This window comes from Schistocerca piceifrons, chromosome 4, assembly GCF_021461385.2.
Source record: "Schistocerca piceifrons isolate TAMUIC-IGC-003096 chromosome 4, iqSchPice1.1, whole genome shotgun sequence".
In the NCBI taxonomy this organism is placed as follows: Eukaryota; Metazoa; Arthropoda; class Insecta; order Orthoptera; family Acrididae; genus Schistocerca; species Schistocerca piceifrons.
The window spans coordinates 634,521,661-634,540,506 of record NC_060141.1 but is presented as its reverse complement, the minus strand read 5'-3'; the positions used below and the strand labels follow the sequence as shown (position 1 = coordinate 634,540,506).

The following is an 18,846-nucleotide window of genomic DNA, read 5'->3' as shown; positions in this document are numbered from 1 at the left end:
CACTTCATCCATAGTATTTGACAATCATTTCGTCAATTGACAAATTTTCCTCAAATATTCCAAATTATTGAAAAGATTCATTTATCATTTTCAACTGTATTATTTATTAATGGGTAACATACTTATAAATATACTTACATAATACGCTGTACATTTCAAAGTAACTTCATATCCAAAAGAGGGGTCGTTACCTCAGCAACAAAATCTGGTAATATTACCACGTTCTAAAATGAAAATACATCAGCAGTAGCAGAGTTTCATATTCGAACGTGCAGCAATACAAATAACTAAAATGATAACACCAAGTCCCAGTGTCCTATTTCGAGTACACTAAATTTTATAACAATGGAAAACAATGAATATAACTCCAATTGAGCTAACAATGCAAGTAGTTTAAAAGACACATTGTTGACTATAAATAATCACAAAAAGATCTTTGCCACATATTTCAAATATTACTAAATTGTCGATAAAGTAAATACCTGCAATAACGAAAAGTGTACCTTAGTATTCAATACTCAAATTAATGGTAGGATTTATTTCTTTTAATTCCCTGTAAGCATACATTTATTATAAAAAGCATCAACAAATGACGTAGAACAGTAATAGTTGCAAATTAATAATTTATTGTGTAGTTATAAATAAATATGTGCTCTGTCCTCAAAATAGGACACTGGTACTTAATGGGTTAATTGCTGTCAGGTTAAGGTAATGTTCTTTCTGCACTAGCCAAATGTATTGTGTAATAATTCATCTATAAAACTAATAATGTAAAACTGTATAATATGATAAAATCTGTTTGGTATTGATCTCTTCATTTTATAAATTTAGACCCTTTCCTAATGCGTTATAAGCTGTGGGTAAGTTACAGATAAATTTTGGTTTGTAGTGAAACTGCAATAGGCGATAACTGTGCTATCAATGTGATATGTGTTTCAGGGATGTCAAATGACCAAAATTATATCAAATTGGTTCTGCTGTATTGTTTGTTCAGTGACAAATTTCCTCAAGAAATAATTTTGAAACTGAGGTGTATTGTTTTTTAGAATTGGATGCAAATGCAACATGAACAAGAAAATTTGTCTACTTTGAATGCTGCACACTTCTGTTAAAAGAAAACAAGTGACACATTGATGACAAAGTTGTGTATCTGACAGTGTGTAATGGTGGTGGAAAATGTGGGGAACAGCAATGAAGTCAATACAGTATCTAAGATCCTATATTAGTGTGATCAGTGTTAAATGTTCCATTTATGAAAATGCTTTGAGCAATTTGTTGTACATGATAGTCTTCTGCAATAACAAATACTGTGTGTGCCACAAGTTATTTGATTTTTCTTTTTTTTCCTTCAGTCACTAAACAGTATAAAGTATAGCTCCATCTCACTGTCTGTTTTCAGCTTCAGTAACATGTTTGGTTTTGGTATAATCTATCTAAAGTCAATACTGCTGTCTGCAAACTTTGCTTCCTTTGATTCTCAATCCTCTCTTCAAACTTCATTCATTTTGTCACTTGCAATTTTTGTGTATGCTCTTCACTCACATCATTTCTGTTGGTAACACTCATCATAGTTTCAAAGATACATTCCATACATGGCTTAATGAATTTTCAGTTTGGCATTGTGGATTCATTCTGGCAACCAACTTCACTGGGAAGGGCATGTGTATGGATCTGTCTTTTAGGGTGTCTGTGAAAACCAGAAATTCACTTTAGTTGTAAGTCATTAGCAATTCAAACCTTTATTATTTAAACATTTTTGTTGTATGTATGCCCACCTATTGTTTGGTTAGTCTGTTCATGTCTTCCCCCCCCCCCCCCCCCCCCTCCTTTATTCCCCAACTGCTCACATTTCCCCTTGGAGATGAACCTTAATTTTCTGTTTTTGTTATAATAGTGATGATTAATTTTTTTCATTTACCAGGCTGAAGTTATTGACAAATCATTGGACCTTCTGTGGGAAAAATTCACCTCTTTGAAATTACAATCAGAGGATGAGGAAGTTGACAAAAAGAAACAAAAGACTCCCCGGCGCAGTGTTGATCCACGCCAAGTTTTTAAATCTTCAATAATAAAATTTGCACTTCAGCAGAAAGCTGTAAAGCAGTAAGTATATATACAATAATAGTTCTTTGCTTCTAGTGTGACGAGTGCTGACAACTACACTGTCAGTTTAATCTTCTTCCTGATTAGTGTGAGCATACAAAAAAAGTAGCAAATTTGCATGATTAGAATCATACAGGAACCACTGAAAGAAAATTATCATTGTGATTAAGACTTTAGGGAAAACTTACTGATTATATTGTATAATGACAGATAGGATAAGACTAGCGACAAATCCTCATTAGGATCTGGCATTAGAAAGAAAGGTGGGTTAAGGTTTGTGCTAGGTGGGGTGAACCATATGACACATGGAACAGAGTTATATTGCAGAATAAATCTTATCAAGTTAATATTGTGCACATAAATTGATTAAAACAGTGTTATTAGCTTTAGATTCTGAGAAATTAATGTACATGAATTCCAGTACACAACAACACTAATATATATAATTTATAAAAATATTTTAGTTCCTTGCACTCCCTGCTGTTTAAAATTCTGCATAGTGCTACAAACTAGAACATTTCAGTTGGGTTTGATTCCAACTATTTCTTTTGAAGTGTAATACTACAGCGTGAAATGACATTTTAAAAAATTCAGAGTGTCGGAATATATTTTTTCATAATTTATAGTTTGCAGAAGACACTATAATTTTTCAAATTTGTTTGTGCCATAGTCTATCTAAAGTGAATTTATATGAAAGGGGCAGTCAAATAAAACAGACTGATAGAAAAAAAGTGAGTAAACTGTTTATTTCAAGAGTAATTGTCATAACTGTTAATACAATTATCCTACTGCAGGACAAGTCAGTCATTGCATTCACTGAAAAATGTTTGTGGTTGCCTTTGGAACGATGATTGAATCCAGATGTGCACCTCTCATCCAAAGCAAATTAAAGGCCACAAATGTCTTTCTTCAGGGCTCAAAAAATATGGAAATCATGTGGGGATGGAGGAGATTGGGACCTTATGGAGGACATAAAAGGGCTTTCCAGCAGGGCGGGAGGGGGGGGGGGATTAGTGGGGGCGACATGTGTTGCCAAGCTGCAGAAGTTACGCTGGAAAGCAGTTACTCATCTACCATACAGTTATGATTTCTTCCCACACTTTCCATATGTTTGGAGCTGTGAAGAAAGACATTTGTGGCAGTCAAGTTGTTATGTATAAAGAAGTGCCAACTTTGTACAATCTTGCTCCCACAGGCAACCACAAACATTTTTTCATTAAAGCATTGACTGTCTTCTGACAGTGGGATAAATGTATTAACAGGTTTGGCAATTACTTTTGAAATAATAAATGGTTCATGTACATTCTTCCATCTGTCTCGTTTTCATTTGATTGCCCTTGTATCTTCAGATGGTTGTATTTGTGTTTTTGTGAACTTTGTTTTCCTGGCATATACAGTGTTGGAGTAATTTATGGGAAAGCAATAGGGTGATTCAGTAAAACACCACTGATATTTCAACATTACATTCCTTTAATTAGTTCTTTTAAAATAGTTTTTAAATTACCCAGTGATACTGCTGCTGCAGCGGCAGATACTAGGAGGAAAATCTTATTCAAGCATGTCCAGGTAAATGCTTGTTGAAACTCCTAGTTCAAAGGAGTAAATGAACTTTATAGTTTTTGTGCTGACGTTGTACAGAATGCAGAAACTATCCTTGAGTTACACTGATGTTATGAGTAAACTACATCAGTATTTCCTGTAACACACATTTGAATGTTGTGCTGGTTAACCTTGCCACTTAAGTGGAAGCTTGCTCATCGCTTTAAAGACGAGTGCAGGGGATGTTTCTTACTCGATGGCTTCCTATATTGCTCTTGCATAATTTGTACATTTGTGCCACAGTAAAAGTTTTGAACTTTCTTTTACATTGCCTGTGATTCTTGTTGATGTATTGGCGCACACAGTTACAGCCAAGGCCTTATTCATTCTGAATTGCCATGTGTTTAATGAGCTGCTATTGGAAATGAGTTGCCACTATGATTATCACACTTAAATATTTAAGTATATGACCTGCTGAAGTGCCTTCGCCACAAGCCCTGGAGAACAGTGAGTGCACCTGCTCCAGTTTGTAGAAAGGTTTCATGTTGTCCTGGCTGGATTATGGGTGCCAAATATGTGGATCAGGATAATGTGCAGGTTTGAATCTGATTAATGCAATGCCCTATGAGAGCATTCAGTGCCTACGTACCCAGTAACCAGCCTCTGCTTTGCCAGCTGCTGTTGCTCTATTTTGTGGCAACTCGTAGTGTGTGAGGTGTATTGGTTCTTGTCTGATTTTTGATTGCCCATGGACCAGTGCTCCACCATATTGTGAGAATCCAGCAATGGAAGTGAATTTTACAAACCCCTCAACAAAAAATAATTTAGAAACTAGATTTGTGTCACCAAATGCCTTCTCCAATGAGAGCAACAGACTGCTGCCATGGATCCATAAGATGTTCATAATTGCGTTGAAACTAGTTAATATGGGTGGGACTGTACTCAGAAGTATGTTTAAAATTGAGATTTTGAAATAAATTTTATGACCATTTCCATTCATATGCCCATCTGCACCAATGAGTTTTGAAGGTACTGTGGAAGTATTATGCACACAAGAACAGTGATTTGCCTATTTCAAAACAAGGTACTTGGTCAGCCTCAATTCAGATTTCAAAAGTCTCTTCACAGAACGTGCTATTATCTTGAATTCAGGAATCAGATTATACAGAACGTAAATGACAAAATACTGGTAATTGGTATTTTCTGCGGTTTGTCAAAGTATTTTATTGTGCTTATTATTCTTGCCATAAAGAAGACATGTTAAGTCACAGATAGGCACACTTGCACAAAGCTTTCAGCCACATCCTTCATCAGTAAAGAGATACAGACACACACTTCGTATGCATACCTCATGCACACGACTGCCAACTCTGGCAGCTCATGTCCGAATTGGCATTTGGGCTTGAGCTGCCGGAGCTGGCGGTCATTTGTGCATAAGAGGTGCTTGCTTGCATATATGAAATATGAATCCTCTCCCTCCCTCCCCCTCCCCCCCCCCTGCTTTGTTTTACCGATGAAGGCTGTGACCGAAAGCTTTGTATAAGTGTCTTTTAATTGTGCCTGTCTGCGACTTAAGTAGCAATCTATCTTTTCCTACATTGTTGGTATTCCTACGTGAAGTTTCCGTTGTTTTGAATGATTGTTCTCCTAGATAAGCTCAGATATTATGGTGTTAACTTTTGCTGGTATTGGTGTTCATTCTGACTGACTAAAAGATTGGACAGTGTGCGAGTAAGAAAAGGGGGTGTACACAACAAATCTTCATTTGAATGGGGAGTAATCGCTACTGGTGTACCAAAGGGATCATTATTGGATCCATTCTTGATTTTGATAAATAATAGCTATTATGTATCCAAGAAGCAGAAATAATTCCTTACTGACAATGCAAGTAGTATAATAAAGTGTAATGGAGAAACTTCAATACTTGAATATACAAATAAAATTTTTTGATAATAACACATTCTCTGCAAATGGACTGCTGCTGACTTTAGATAAACATAATACATGCAATTCAGTATTGCATAAGGGTAAATCAATGAACAAATATCCTAAATTCTTAGATGTTTATATTGACAGGAACCTCATTTGGGAGTCGTTAGATTTAATGTCTAAGCTGTCAACTTCTGGATTATGGAAAAAGCACAACTGGAGATAAAAATATCATAAATGTGACAAATGTGACTTTCTCCCATTTTCATGCATTAATGTCTTCTGGAAACGTTGTGAAGCAACTCATAACTGAGGAAGAAAGTGTTTGTAGCATACTATTGTGAAATAAGACTAATATATGGTGTCCACCCTAGAACTTCTTGTGATAGGTCTTAAAGTAGGACATGCTGTTAACTACTACCATTTGAAAGCAGAATGGTGCAGCTGGTTGATAGAATGGAGATGGCCTGTGCCATTTCCTTTTGACTCCTCCAATGGCGTGTTATAGTAAGTGGTACAGACATATAACTGCAAATAAAGAAAAATTGACTATGTAACTTACCTTCTTTTCCCAGGATGAGAGTTATAACTTTGAGTGCACCTCATATCTTCCAACTCATTTTCATTCATTTCCTCTTTCATTTCTATAATAGTCTTAAAGTTCATTTCTCTTATACAGTCCTTTTATGCATAATTTCAATCTTTAGTGTGCCCTTCTTTGCTGACTACTTGCTTGCCATCTGAGCTCTTATTATTCATACAGCTGCTTGTCTTATTTCCAAAGATATCTAATTTTGCCGTAGGTAGCCACTATCTTTCTCATAGACATGCATGTCTCCTCTAGCCATTTCTGCTTTATCGCTTTGCATTTCCCATCAATCTCACCTTCAGATATTTTCCCTGCTGCCTGCTTCATTTTTAAATTTTCAACTTTCACTATATCGTGTTATCAAAGGACTCCTGCTAGATCTTATTTCACCTGTTTAATCCTCTGCTGTGTTTACTTTCATCTGTCAAAGATAACCATCTTTCTCTGTTGTATTCTTTTCCTCAGATTGTCAATCATTGCCTAATTCTCCATTTGAAACTCTCGACAACCATTGGTTCCTTAGACAAGTCCATGTCCCATCTCCTTAATTTCCTACTCTTCTACAATTTCATAGTTTTAAATCTGCAGTTCATAACCAATTAATCACGTCAGAATAAAGATCTGTCACTGCAAATGTTTAAAATCTGGTTTGGAAATCTGCCTTACCATTACGTAATCTGTCCAAAATCTTCTTGTGTCTCTAGCTCTCTTTTGCCTATACAACCATCTGTAATTGTTCTTAAACTAGATGTAAGCAATGATTACATTTTGCTCTGTGCAAAATTCTACCACATGCGCCCCCCCCCCCCCCTCTAGTTAATGTTCTCTCATTCTTCCTTCTTTCTACTGTTGAAGTGATATAAATTTAATTATTTTCTACCATAACTATCTGAATTTCTTTTACCTCCCCATACATTCTTGCAATCTCCATCTTTCGAGATAGTAGGTATATTTATTTGTATTGCTGTGATGAATCTGCTTCTGTGTCTGTCTTGGCTACAGTAATGCATTTACTAAAATATTAAGAAAGCTTGACTTGCATTCCTATTTTATTACTCATTAATCGTACTCCTGAGTTCCCCCTCGTTGATTTTATGTTACACTGTATTCACCTAACCAGCAGTCTTTGATTAAGAGAGCAGACATTCCATGCTCCAGCCTCTAGAGCACCAGATGTGTTTAATCTGATGACATCCTCCTGGGTAGTCCCTGTCAAGCAATCTGAAGGAGGAACTCATTTTACCTCTGGAATATTTTACTGAAATGGATGCCATCATCATTCAACCATACAATAGAGCTGCATGTCATTTGGGAAAAGTAACTGCCTTAGTTTGCTGATATTCACAGCCATATTGTCAATCATTCAGAGTTTTGCCCCCACAACTACTGAAGAGGCTTCAGGAACTATGTTAGTTTGGTCTGTCCAGACACTCGTCTGAAGTGGTTCCACTTACAGCTCAGCTGGCTGTATCATTCATGCATGTAAGCCACCCCACTGCTGCAAGGTCCATAGTTTTGGGTGAGGGAGGCTCCCTCCAGATGGTTTTCATTTGGTTATTTCATCCTATAATTCCTACCCTTTAAGAGGCTGTTAAGTGTGCTTCTTACTTTGTATCATTCATCTTTAAGATGATTTGGTTTTCGGTCCATTTATTTATACAAATGAAGTGTTACTTAAACATCCTAATTGAAAATTTGTAACTATTTTTGTTGCACAGAATTCTCATTTCATTAAGGTCACAAGACTCCTTTGTAGTGATGAATGCTCGTCTCACTGTCTAGCTTCAGATTTTGTGATCTTACAGTTTCTTGTTGCTATGTCTTATCAATGTTGATTGCTCAGCATTTTGTTGGTGAATGCTGTCCTGCTCTTGCCTGCTTCAGTATTAAAATTTTGAAGTATGGCACTAGTTGTGCTCTCTGAAACTGAAATAAGATTAGTTTATCTGTTACTCCTGTCATTACATGTTCTGATTTCCATAGCCATAATGTTGTGGAGTGCTTCCAACCTGAGACATTAGTACACTCAGTGTTGACAATGGAAATGAGTCAATTCTGCTTGCAGGTCTGGCCTGAGGGGTTCTCCTCTTAACACTCCTAAGTGTTGACATTGGCAGTCCTTGAAAAGTGCTGATATGTTGTTTTTTATTTTATTTTTTTATTTACACATCAAGTTCCGTGGGACCAAATTGAGGAGCAAATCTCCAAGGTCATGGAATGAGTCAGTATGTGAAATTACAACATAAAAGTAATAACAGATAAAAATAAAATGTTCGTGAACTCGAAAAAAGTCAATCCATAAGTTTACGTTAACACAGTCAACAATACAAGAAGAATCAGCTTAATTTTTCAAGGAAGTCCTCGACAGAATTGGGGGAGTGACCAATGAGGAAACTCTTCGGTTTGGATTTGAAAGCGCGTGGATTACTGCTAAGATTTTTGAATTAGAGTGAGAGGTCAATGTCAAAATACCCAGATTTGTGAACAGGGGTCAACAAGAGGTTTGTGAAGTTCCACTAATTATTGCCCAAACCATCTGTTTATCTGAGACCAACAATATCCTTTTAGAATCGGAAGAGTTACCCCAAAATATAATACCATATGACATAAGCAAAAGAAAATAAGCAAAGTAGACTAATTTTTGTGTCGAACGATCACTCACTTCAGATACTGTTCGAATAGTAAAAATGACAGTGTTAAGTCTTTGAACAAGATCCTGAACGTGGGCTTTCCACGACAGTTTACTATCTATCTGAAAGCCTAGAAATTTGAACTGTTCAGATCTACTAATCATATGCCCATTATGTGAAATTAAAATGTCAGGTTTTGTTGAATTGTGTATTAGAAACTGTAGAAACTGAGTCTTACTGTGATTTAGCATTTATTTTCTACAAGCCATGAACTTGGGTCATGAACTGCACTATTTGAATCCAAGCCAATGTTGCACAACATCCTTTATGACCAAGCTAGTGTCATCAGCAAAGAGAAACATTTTAGAGTTACTTGTAATTCTAGAGAGCATATCATTTATATAAATAAGGAACAGGAGTGGCCCCAACACTGACCCTTGGGGCATCCCTCACTTGAGTGTACCCCACTCAGACCTCACATCACAGCCATTCTCAACATTGTGAATAATGACCTTTTGCTGTCTGTTGCTAAAGTAAGAGGTGAACAAGTTCTGGGCTACTCCCCATGTTACGTAATGGTCCAACTTGTGGAGCAATAGTTTATGATCAACACAAACAAACACCTTAGTTAAATCAAAAAATATGCCTAGTGTTTGAAACCTTTTGTTGAACCCATCCAGTACCTCACAGAGAAAAGAGAATATTTGCAGTTGTTAAAAGACTTCTAAAGCCAAACTGTACATTTGATAGCAAATCATGTGATACAAGATGATCAATTATCCTTATGTATACAGCCTTTTCAGAACTTTTGCAAACACTGATGGCATAGAAATAGGTCTAAAATTACCTACATTATTCCTTTCTCCCTTTTTAAAAAAACGAATTTACTACTGAGTATTTTAATCATTCAGGAAACTGACCACTCCTAAAGGAAAAATTACAAATATGGCTAAGTACAGGGCTAACATGTGCAGCACAGTACTTTAATATTCTGCTAGGCACTCCATCATAACCATGAGTCCTTAGGCTTCCATCTAGCGTCCACTCAGGAGCTAGATGTTGGTTGACCCGCAGCCCCTATGGAAGTTGATCAGGCTACTTCGCAATCGGTGGCGGCGAACGCTTCTAAGGTGTGACCTATCCCCTCCAGGTTCTTTCATGTCTTCACAGTCGGATACCATTATCCTTCAATGGAATTGCTGTGGTTTTTTCCACAACCTTGCTGAGTTAAAACAGCTTTTGTACCGCTTCCCTGTGACTTGTCTGGCCCTACAGGAAACGTGGTTTCCTGTTCGGTGGACCCCCTCCCTCTGTGGCTACTGGGCTTACTATAAGAACAGTGTAGAATACGACAGGGTGTCTGGCGGTGTCTGCGTTTATGTTCTTGCCACTGTTCCTAATGCCCCAGTGCCACTTCACACAGCTCTCGAGGCTGTGGCTGTTAGTATCCGGCCAGGAATGGAGCTTACCATCTGTTCCCTCTACCTTCCCCCGGATGTGGTTGCCCCTCTTGCTGACTTAGCTGCCTTGTTCGCCCAGCTCCCCCCGCCATTCCTCCTTTTGAGGGACTTAAATGCCCACCATCCTTTATGGGGTGGGGCCCAGATCTCGGGCCAGGGTAGGCACGTTGAGGCTCTCTTGGCACAGCAGGACATTTGCCTCCTTAACACTGGTGCTCCCACATATTTTAGCTTGACTCATGGCACATACTCGGCCATTGACCTCTCTCTTAGTAGCCCAGGTCTTCTTCCATACCTCAGTTGGAGGGTCCACGACCATCTCTGTGGTAGCAACCACTTTCCTATCCTGGTTTCTCTTCTTCAATCCCAACCTCCTGACCAGCTGCCACAATGGTCTATTCGTGGAGCTGATTGGGCAGCCTACACCTCAGCTACTATGGCCATTGCTCCGTTTCCTGGCGACATTGATTTGGCAGTGGACGAGGTCACTATGGCCATTGTTTCTGCTGCCGAGGCAACTGTCCCCTGTTCTTAAAGTACCCTAAGGTGTAAGTCAGTCCCTTGGTAGACACCAGAGATTGCAGAAGCTATCCAGGACCGCTGGTGAGCCCTGCAACGACACCGGCGTCATCGTTCCCTAGAGAATCTGGTTGCCTTTAAAAGGCTGCGGCCCCGGGCTCGGCAGTTAATCTGGTGGAGCAAACAGACTGCTGGGAAAGATATGTTGCCACCATAGGTTCTGGCACCTCCCCATTTCAGGTGTGGTCGCGGGTTCGGCGCATTTTCGGCTTTCGCCCTCATGCGTCTGTCTCTTGCCTTTCTCCTCGGGGTACACTTTGTACTGACCCACTCGCCATCGCTGAACATCTGGCAGGGTACTTCGCTCGTAGTTCTGCGACAGCAGGCTACAGCGCAGAATTCCGCGCCATTAAAGAGCAGGCTGAGCATATGCAGTCGTCGTTTCGTACGCACTGTTAGGAACTATACAACGCCCCGTTTAGTGAATGGGAGTTCCAAAGTGCACTTACAGCTTGCCCCGATACCTCTCCAGGTCCAGACAGAGTTCACAACCAGTTTCTTCGCCATCTCTCGGTGCACTATCAGGGTGAATTACTCGCCCTGTTTAACCACATCTGGACGGAGGGTGTTTTCACAACTCGTTGGCAGGATAGCGTTACCACCCCGATGCTGAAACCTGGTGCAGATCCGCTGGTGATTGGTAGCTATCGCCCTATCAGCCTTACCAACGTTATCTGCAAACTCCTGGAACGGATGGTGAGTCGGCGGCTCATGTGGATCCTCGAAGCTCGGGGCCTCCTGGCCCAGCAACAGGGGGGGCTTCCGTCAGGGCCGCTCAGCAATAGACAATTTAGTCTCGCTAGAGTCGGCTATTCGTACAGCTTTTACTCAGCGAGAACATCGTTGCTGTTTTCTTTGATCTTTGGAAGGCGTACGATACCACCTGACGCCATCATATCCTTGCTACGCTGCACGAATGGGGCTTAAGGGGTCCACTTCCGATTTTTCTACGGAATTTTCTCTCCAATCGCTCCTTTCGGGTTGGAGTTGGCACGTATTTTAGCCCTGCTCATATTCAGGAGAACCATGTCCCACAGGGCTCGGTTCTCAGTGTTCTCCTCTTTTTGGTGGCGATTAATGGTCTTGAGGCTGCGGTGGGCTCATCGGTCTGTTCCTCTCTATATGCCGATGACTTTTGCCTTTATTACAGTTCCCCAAGCATCAGTGTTGCTGAACGGTGGCTGCAGGGAGCTATCCGTAAGGCACATTTTTGGGCATCCAACCATGGTTTTCAGTTCTCAGCCTCTAAGACCCAAGTGATGCATTTCTGTCGTCGTCGAACGGTCCACCACCATCCAGAGCTCTACTTTGCCAATGAACTCCTTCGTATTGAGGAAACACATCGCTTTCTTGGCATGCTGTTTGATGCTCAGCTCACTTGGACACCTCACCTTCGCGAGCTTAAACAACGGTGCTGGCGACACCTCAACATCCTTCGCTGCCTCAGCCACACCATTTGGGGGGCTGCAAGAACAACCCTCCTACAGCTGTATAAGGCCTTAGTCCAGTCCCGTCTTGACTACAGGAGCGTGGTGTACGACTCAGCAGCACCTTCAAAGTTGCAGATCCTCGACCCGATTCTCCATTGTGGCGTCAGACGGGCGACAGGTGCCCTCCGCACTAGTCCGGTGACTAGCCTTCTTGTAGAAGCTGGAATCCCTCCCCTAAGATTCTGCCGACAACAGTTGCTTGTGTCATACATCGCCCATGTCCATGCCTCACCTCACCACCCAAACCACAGGCTCCTTTTTCCATCTTCTGCACTCCCCTCCCCACGATGGCAGCCTAGGTCGGGTCTCCCGGTCGTGGTCCGCATTCGTTCCCTTCTCTCGTCACTAGAGTCCTTTCCCCTTCCTCCATCCTTCCAGTCCTCTTCTTGTACCCCTCCTTGGTCCCTCCCTCACTTGCGGCTTTGCTTGGATTTGTCCTGCGACTCTGTCCTCCATTCCACCTACCAGTCTTCGTCAACAATTCATTGCTCTTCTTGCCTCGTATCGCGATGCAGATGTAGTCTACACCAATGGTTCTGTGGTCGATGGATGCACTGGGTTTGCTATCATCCACGGCGACTACGTTGAGCAGCATTCCCTGCCTTGTGGCAGCAGTGTTTTCACTGCGGAGCTGGCTGCTCTTTATCGTGCACTCACTCACCTTTCCTCCTGCCCTGGGGAGTCATTTGTCATCTGCAGCGACTCCGTGAGTGAATTGCAAGCACTCGACCAGTGTTTTTCTCGGGACCCTTTGGTGTGCGGTATTCAAGATGCTGTTTTTGCTCTACCGAGTGTGGTCATTAGCGACGTTTGTGTGGACCCCGGGCCACATCGGTATTCCAGGAAACGAATGTGCCGATCGGTTGGCCAAGCAGGCCACCATTTCGCCACCCCTGGAGCTTGGTCTCGTGGAAAGAGACCTCCGGTCAGCCCTACATCGCAAGGTCTGCGATATGTGGAAATCTGAATGGTCTGTCTTGAACACGCCAAATAAGCTCCGCATGGTAAAGTCGTCCACGGCCGTTTGGAACTCATCCTTGAGGAGCACGCATAGGGTCTCAGTTGTTCTCTGCCGTCTCCAAATTGGACATACGCGGTTGACCCACAGCTATCTCCTTCGCCGTAAGAATCCGCCCAAGTGTCGATGTGATGCAGAGCTGACAGTGGTCGATCTTCTGATGGACTGCCCCCTTTTAGCCCCCTTGTGGCAGTCCTTTAATTTAGCAGCTGCACTTCCTTTAATTCTAGGTGACGATGCCTCTATAGCTGACTCAGTTTTATGTTTTATCCGTACAGCTGGGTTTTCACTTATTCTAGTGTGGGTGATCTCACGTGATTCCTCAAGCTACACCCACTCCAGCAACTTTTAATTGTGACGTGGATACCAAAATAGTGTCTTTTATGGTAACAAGTTGTGTTCGTACCTCTATCAACACTTTCCAGCTGGAGGTTCTTTGTTTGTTGGTGAGTGGTTGACCTTTTACCAGATCCATCAACCACTGTAGTCTGTTTTACTCTAGTCAACTATTTGCTGTGCTCCTTTTAAGTGTCCTCTATTTCGTGTTATTGCGGTGTTCATTTTAGCTCTGTACCCCTTGGTGTTCCCTCTCTCTGGGTGCAGAGGTTACGCTTTTACTGTATAGGCCTTTTACAAGTATGTCTGTTTGGAACAGGGGGCTGATGACCTCAATGTTTAGCCCCCATCAAACCCCAAAACCAACCAACCAACCTTAGCCTTCAGTGATTTAATTGTTGACTCAATCCCCCTTGTCTGTATCACAGAGGAGTATTTCAGACATCAATCTCAGAAAGGCATTTGCCAAGAAAGTTATATGATTCCAACAGCAATGCGCAGAAAATTATTGTTAAATATCGTACATATATCTGATTTATCAGTAACATAAATATTTTTACTACGAACTGACTTTATATCGTCGACATTGTGCTGCTGACCGGACAGTTCCTTCCCAAGTGGTCATATGGTTTTAATTTTATCCTGTGAATTAGCTATTCTATTTACTTGCCACATTCTCTTTGCCTTCCTAATAACATTTTAAAGTATCTTACAATACTGCTTGTAATAGGCTACTGTAGCTTGATTGTGACTACTTCTAACAGTTTGATATAATTCCCACTTTGTTCTACATGATATCCTTATCCCATTAGTCAGCTGCCCGGGCTGCCTATTACTGCTAGTACCCCATTTAGAACATTCTAATGAAAAGAAACTCTCAAAGAGCATGAGAAATGTGTTAAGGAAAGCATTGTATTTATCATCTATGCTAATGGCACTATAAACATCCTGCCACTCTTGTTCCTTGGCAAGGTTTAAAAAAACTCTCTATTGCTGTTGGATTAACTTTCCTACATAGTTTGTAATTATATGTGACATTTGTTTGAATACAAAAGCCTTTTAGTGTTAAAATATGTGCATCATGGTCAAAAGGCGATTCACCCTTTTACTAACAGAATGCCCATCTAGTAATGAAGAATGAATAAAAATATTGTCTAAGGCTGTGCTACTGTTCCCCTGCATTGTAGTTGCAAAAAACACAATCTGTATCAGATCATATGAATTTAGGAGATCTACCAACATTCTTTTTGTTGTGTTATATATAAAATTTATATTGAAGTCACCACATACAACCAATTTCTGGTACTTCTTACAATGTGAATGAAGAACCCACTCTAGCTTGAGCAGAAATGGTCTGAAGTCAGTTAGGGGACCTATAAACAACAACGATTAGAAGTTTAGTTTTTTTAACGTATATAGCCACTCCTCCACCCGCAAGTAACTCCTTGAAAAACAGCCAGCTAATCTGTATCGTGGTAAAGGAAGCATCTGAATTGTCAAATTATTTAAGTGGTCCTCAGGCATACCAATAATTTCAGAGTCAACATCTATAAGCTTATCTCTAATACCTCTTATATTTTAATGAAATATGCTAATTCCTTCTCTATTTGGAAACATGACATCCTCTGAAAGTGAGCCCTTAGTTATAGTAATATTTTACCTATGCTGGATCTTTTGAACTCCTTGAGTGTTAATGATTGTTGGTGAATAAGCCAGCACTTGTGGCTGGTTGTTATGCATTGACAGTAGTACTGCATGTGAGGAAAGGCATATATATATATATATATATATATATATATATATATATATAATTTTTTTTTTAACTAAACCCATATGCTTATATCCCGAAAGATCACTGGTAACCATACTGTTGTGATCTATAATACCACCCTCTTAAACCATTACAGAATAATTCATACAATCAGTGTTGAACTTAACAGAGTTTTAGAAATGACAACATGGTCACCTACCGTTATAATTTGTTTCACTATTATTGCAATTTTGGTCCTCTGATGTTAACAAATGGTGTACTGTAACAATAGAGATTTAAATTGTATGAGCTGTCAAAAGAATGGAGATATTTACATAATTTGCACCTCTGTTGTGGAATAACTACTTGTGTCGCATTCTTCATTTGAAGAGAGTACACAAGGTGATATACTTGTCTTCTGTTGATGAACTTATAATTTGATTAGTAGTTAGAGGGCTAATAGTAAAAATTAAATAATTTTGTATGTGAAGTAGTAGTGGAATTTTCATATTGAAATATACATTGCTGCTGCTGCTGCTGCTGAGAGGCATCATTTGGATGTAGAGCTTCATGTTTTGGTTTCAAACTCTCAAAGTTCGTTTCATCTCTCCATCACATCCAGTGTAGATGTTCAGGATTTACCTTAGTGTGTTCATGCACAACATAGTGTTCATTAACCATATGCCGACTTGGTCAAGTACTAGTGTTGAAAATTACTTCAGTGTCATCGCTGGTAGCATGTTCTCTTCATTACATTTGTTTCTCTCAGCAAGTGAAGAAATATGATTTACGTTTGTGGGTATTAAATTTTTACATTGCATCTATTTTTATAGAGTAACATTTTCAATTTTATTGTCTATCTTGTAGGGACACATTTGTCATCTTGTTAAGCATGTTAATGTCTTGTTTGTTTACAAAGTTATTTATATTGCAGGCTGAGTGCTGACCTTGGTGTGGAGCCAAAATCTTTGCATTATGTGGCAACTCCAGTACGACGAAGCACCAGAAAATCAAATAACCCGTACAAATCCTCATCGGTAGTTTGTGTTGGATCTTTGAACACATTGCAGCCTGATGTTCGTGATTCAGTTGTTTTTGTATCAAATACTGCATTAACACCTAAAGTCTAAGTTTTTATACTGATTTACAGTTTGACCAACTCCCAATATGCTTTTTTATGTTTGTAATGAAATATTTAAATTTTTATTTTTATCATGTGTTATGTCTGCATCAGATGCATGAAAACCATAATTTAACAAGTATGAAAATGCTTAAATGCTATTGTAATGGATCAGACCGTGTGAAATCAACCGATGGCCTGATTCCTGACAGCCCAGATACTGATAATTTTTTTGTTTACAGGAATAGAATAAAATTACAAAAATCAAACACTAAATAGCGGTTCAACTTTACATTATTGGTTGATTTCACACAGAATGACCCAATGGTGGACTGAAAGTGGGCTTGGGGAAATTGTCAGCTAATGAGAATAATATATTCAGAAAAATTTTGTGCTGTTTGTGTTAAGAGAACAAATTCAGTCAGTTCTCAGAATGTATGGAGATAACTTAACTGTAATCTGAATGTGTGTGTACTTTGTTTTTGTTACTTGCTTTAGATGGGAATATTATTAATGTTGTAAATAGTGTTACTTCAGTTTTATAGAAGTAATTTAGTTTTACTAATGTTGTGTATTGTGAATGTGGAAATAATTTTATGTTAGAATTTTGTTGCCATTTTTTAATGACTACATCTCTAATATGGATGCAAATGTCAATATTGTTTTATGGGCCGAACACTATGGAGTACTTGGAAATACAAAAACATTACCTGTAAAAATTCATCTTCAATAACTGTTTTGTGAAGCGTTGTAACCATTGCTTTACTTCTGTATCAAATTAACTTACGATAGTTACTTTTCAGCTTAGGTTATCAATTGTAAATGTTAATCAAACAAAGATTGACAATTCATAGTTGCTAAAATGGTCAGTATGTAATATAATTTTCATGTATTTAAAACACTAATTTCATATAGTATGTAAAGAGGCTTGTAACATTATCTGTACTTGTACTACTGTAAATCTGTTTTCTGATAATGACTCATTAAAAATGACAGTCACTTGATTTTTTAATTTTTGAGTTACATAATATATACTTAACCCTTTAGTGGGCATGCACAGAAATATGAAGAAAAATATTAATGTGAGGACTGCACTTACTTGTCATCACCGATTTGTTCAAATTTGTTATATGCAGAGCTTGGCCTGAATAGGAAGCAATAAAAGTGTAAGCTCCAGGTGGTCAAGCATTCAGAAATACAGTATTTTTGTGGTACATTGTCATTGGACTAAGCAAAAGCCAGTCATGTTTGCATAGTTTTCAAGCAGTGGCTGAGCAGGTAGAAAGATAACAAAACAGTGATTCTATATCTATCTATCTTACTGCACTTCTTCTGCAAATATACCATAATAATGCTCAATATTATTTATTAACCCTTTAACATAAAATTCAGAAGTTATCTTGCTCTTATTATTTTGACAGAAACTTCAAAGTCCTAGTATACTGCAGCAACTTAAAAACATATCTATCTTATATCCTTTTCAGTGCTAAAAGTTAAGTGTCTGGCCACTAGAGAGCGTCAATTCCTACATTTGTAGCTTGGTGGTTGTGATCTGCGTGAGGTGGTTGCCACTAGATAACACCGTTACTGGGACCATAGATACACAACAACATAACACTTTCAGCCTGTGGCGCAACGCGGGGTAGCCGTGCAGTCTGAGGCGTCTTGTCACGGTTTGCTGGTTAGAATAGACCTGAGGTATTCCTGCCTGTCGTACAAGGTGACTATAAGGAGTGCCACATGTTCCGGCCTTTATGTGATGGTCCCCTATAGGGTTTGACCTCCATTCTTCAAAGTTATCCCAAAGAGTGAGCCAATTGGGGAAGGGCACCTTACAAGATTCATCGTGTCCATTGTGCATTGAGATCTTCAGCCCACTTTCTCATCATCACATTGCAGTCCTGCCCATCTCCATCTCTTGGGCGAGGACAACTTCCTGGGTGTGTTTTCCACCATGCAGTGTCGATTTCTGCGTCGACGATGACCATGGACTTCTTTGCACCCAATATCCAGCACGATAGCCAGTCCATTGTGGTGGGACTGCCATATACCCTGTTGGTTGTAGGCCCCTGACCACACAGGGATCGCTCTGCTGATGCCTGTGCTGTTAACTCCCCATGTATGCTAAGGGGTAGATGCCCATCCCCCTGGGGCATCGGGACCCCCGTCAATGGCCATTCTGCCAGGTGGCTTTTGCTGCGGCTTGGTGGTGCCCACGGGGAGAGCCCCTGGCCCAAGTGGGTGGCATTGGGGCAGATGACACGTAATGAAGCATAGTCCATCTCTTGCTGGTGGTGAAACAC

General features: G+C 39.8%; 1 protein-coding gene across 1 annotated transcript in view; it reads left to right on the top strand.

Annotated features, from left to right (window-relative positions):
- The window catches only part of LOC124794930, a 101,989-nt gene extending 84,442 nt beyond the window's left edge, over positions 1-17,547 (top strand). Inside the window, exons 9-10 of the mRNA XM_047258638.1 lie at positions 1,922-2,103; positions 16,358-17,547. Of these exons, the coding sequence (XP_047114594.1) occupies positions 1,922-2,103; positions 16,358-16,553 (378 nt within the window). The 3' untranslated portion in view covers positions 16,554-17,547. The remainder of the gene's footprint in view (positions 1-1,921; positions 2,104-16,357) is intronic.
- The last annotated feature ends 1,299 nt before the right edge of the window (positions 17,548-18,846 follow it).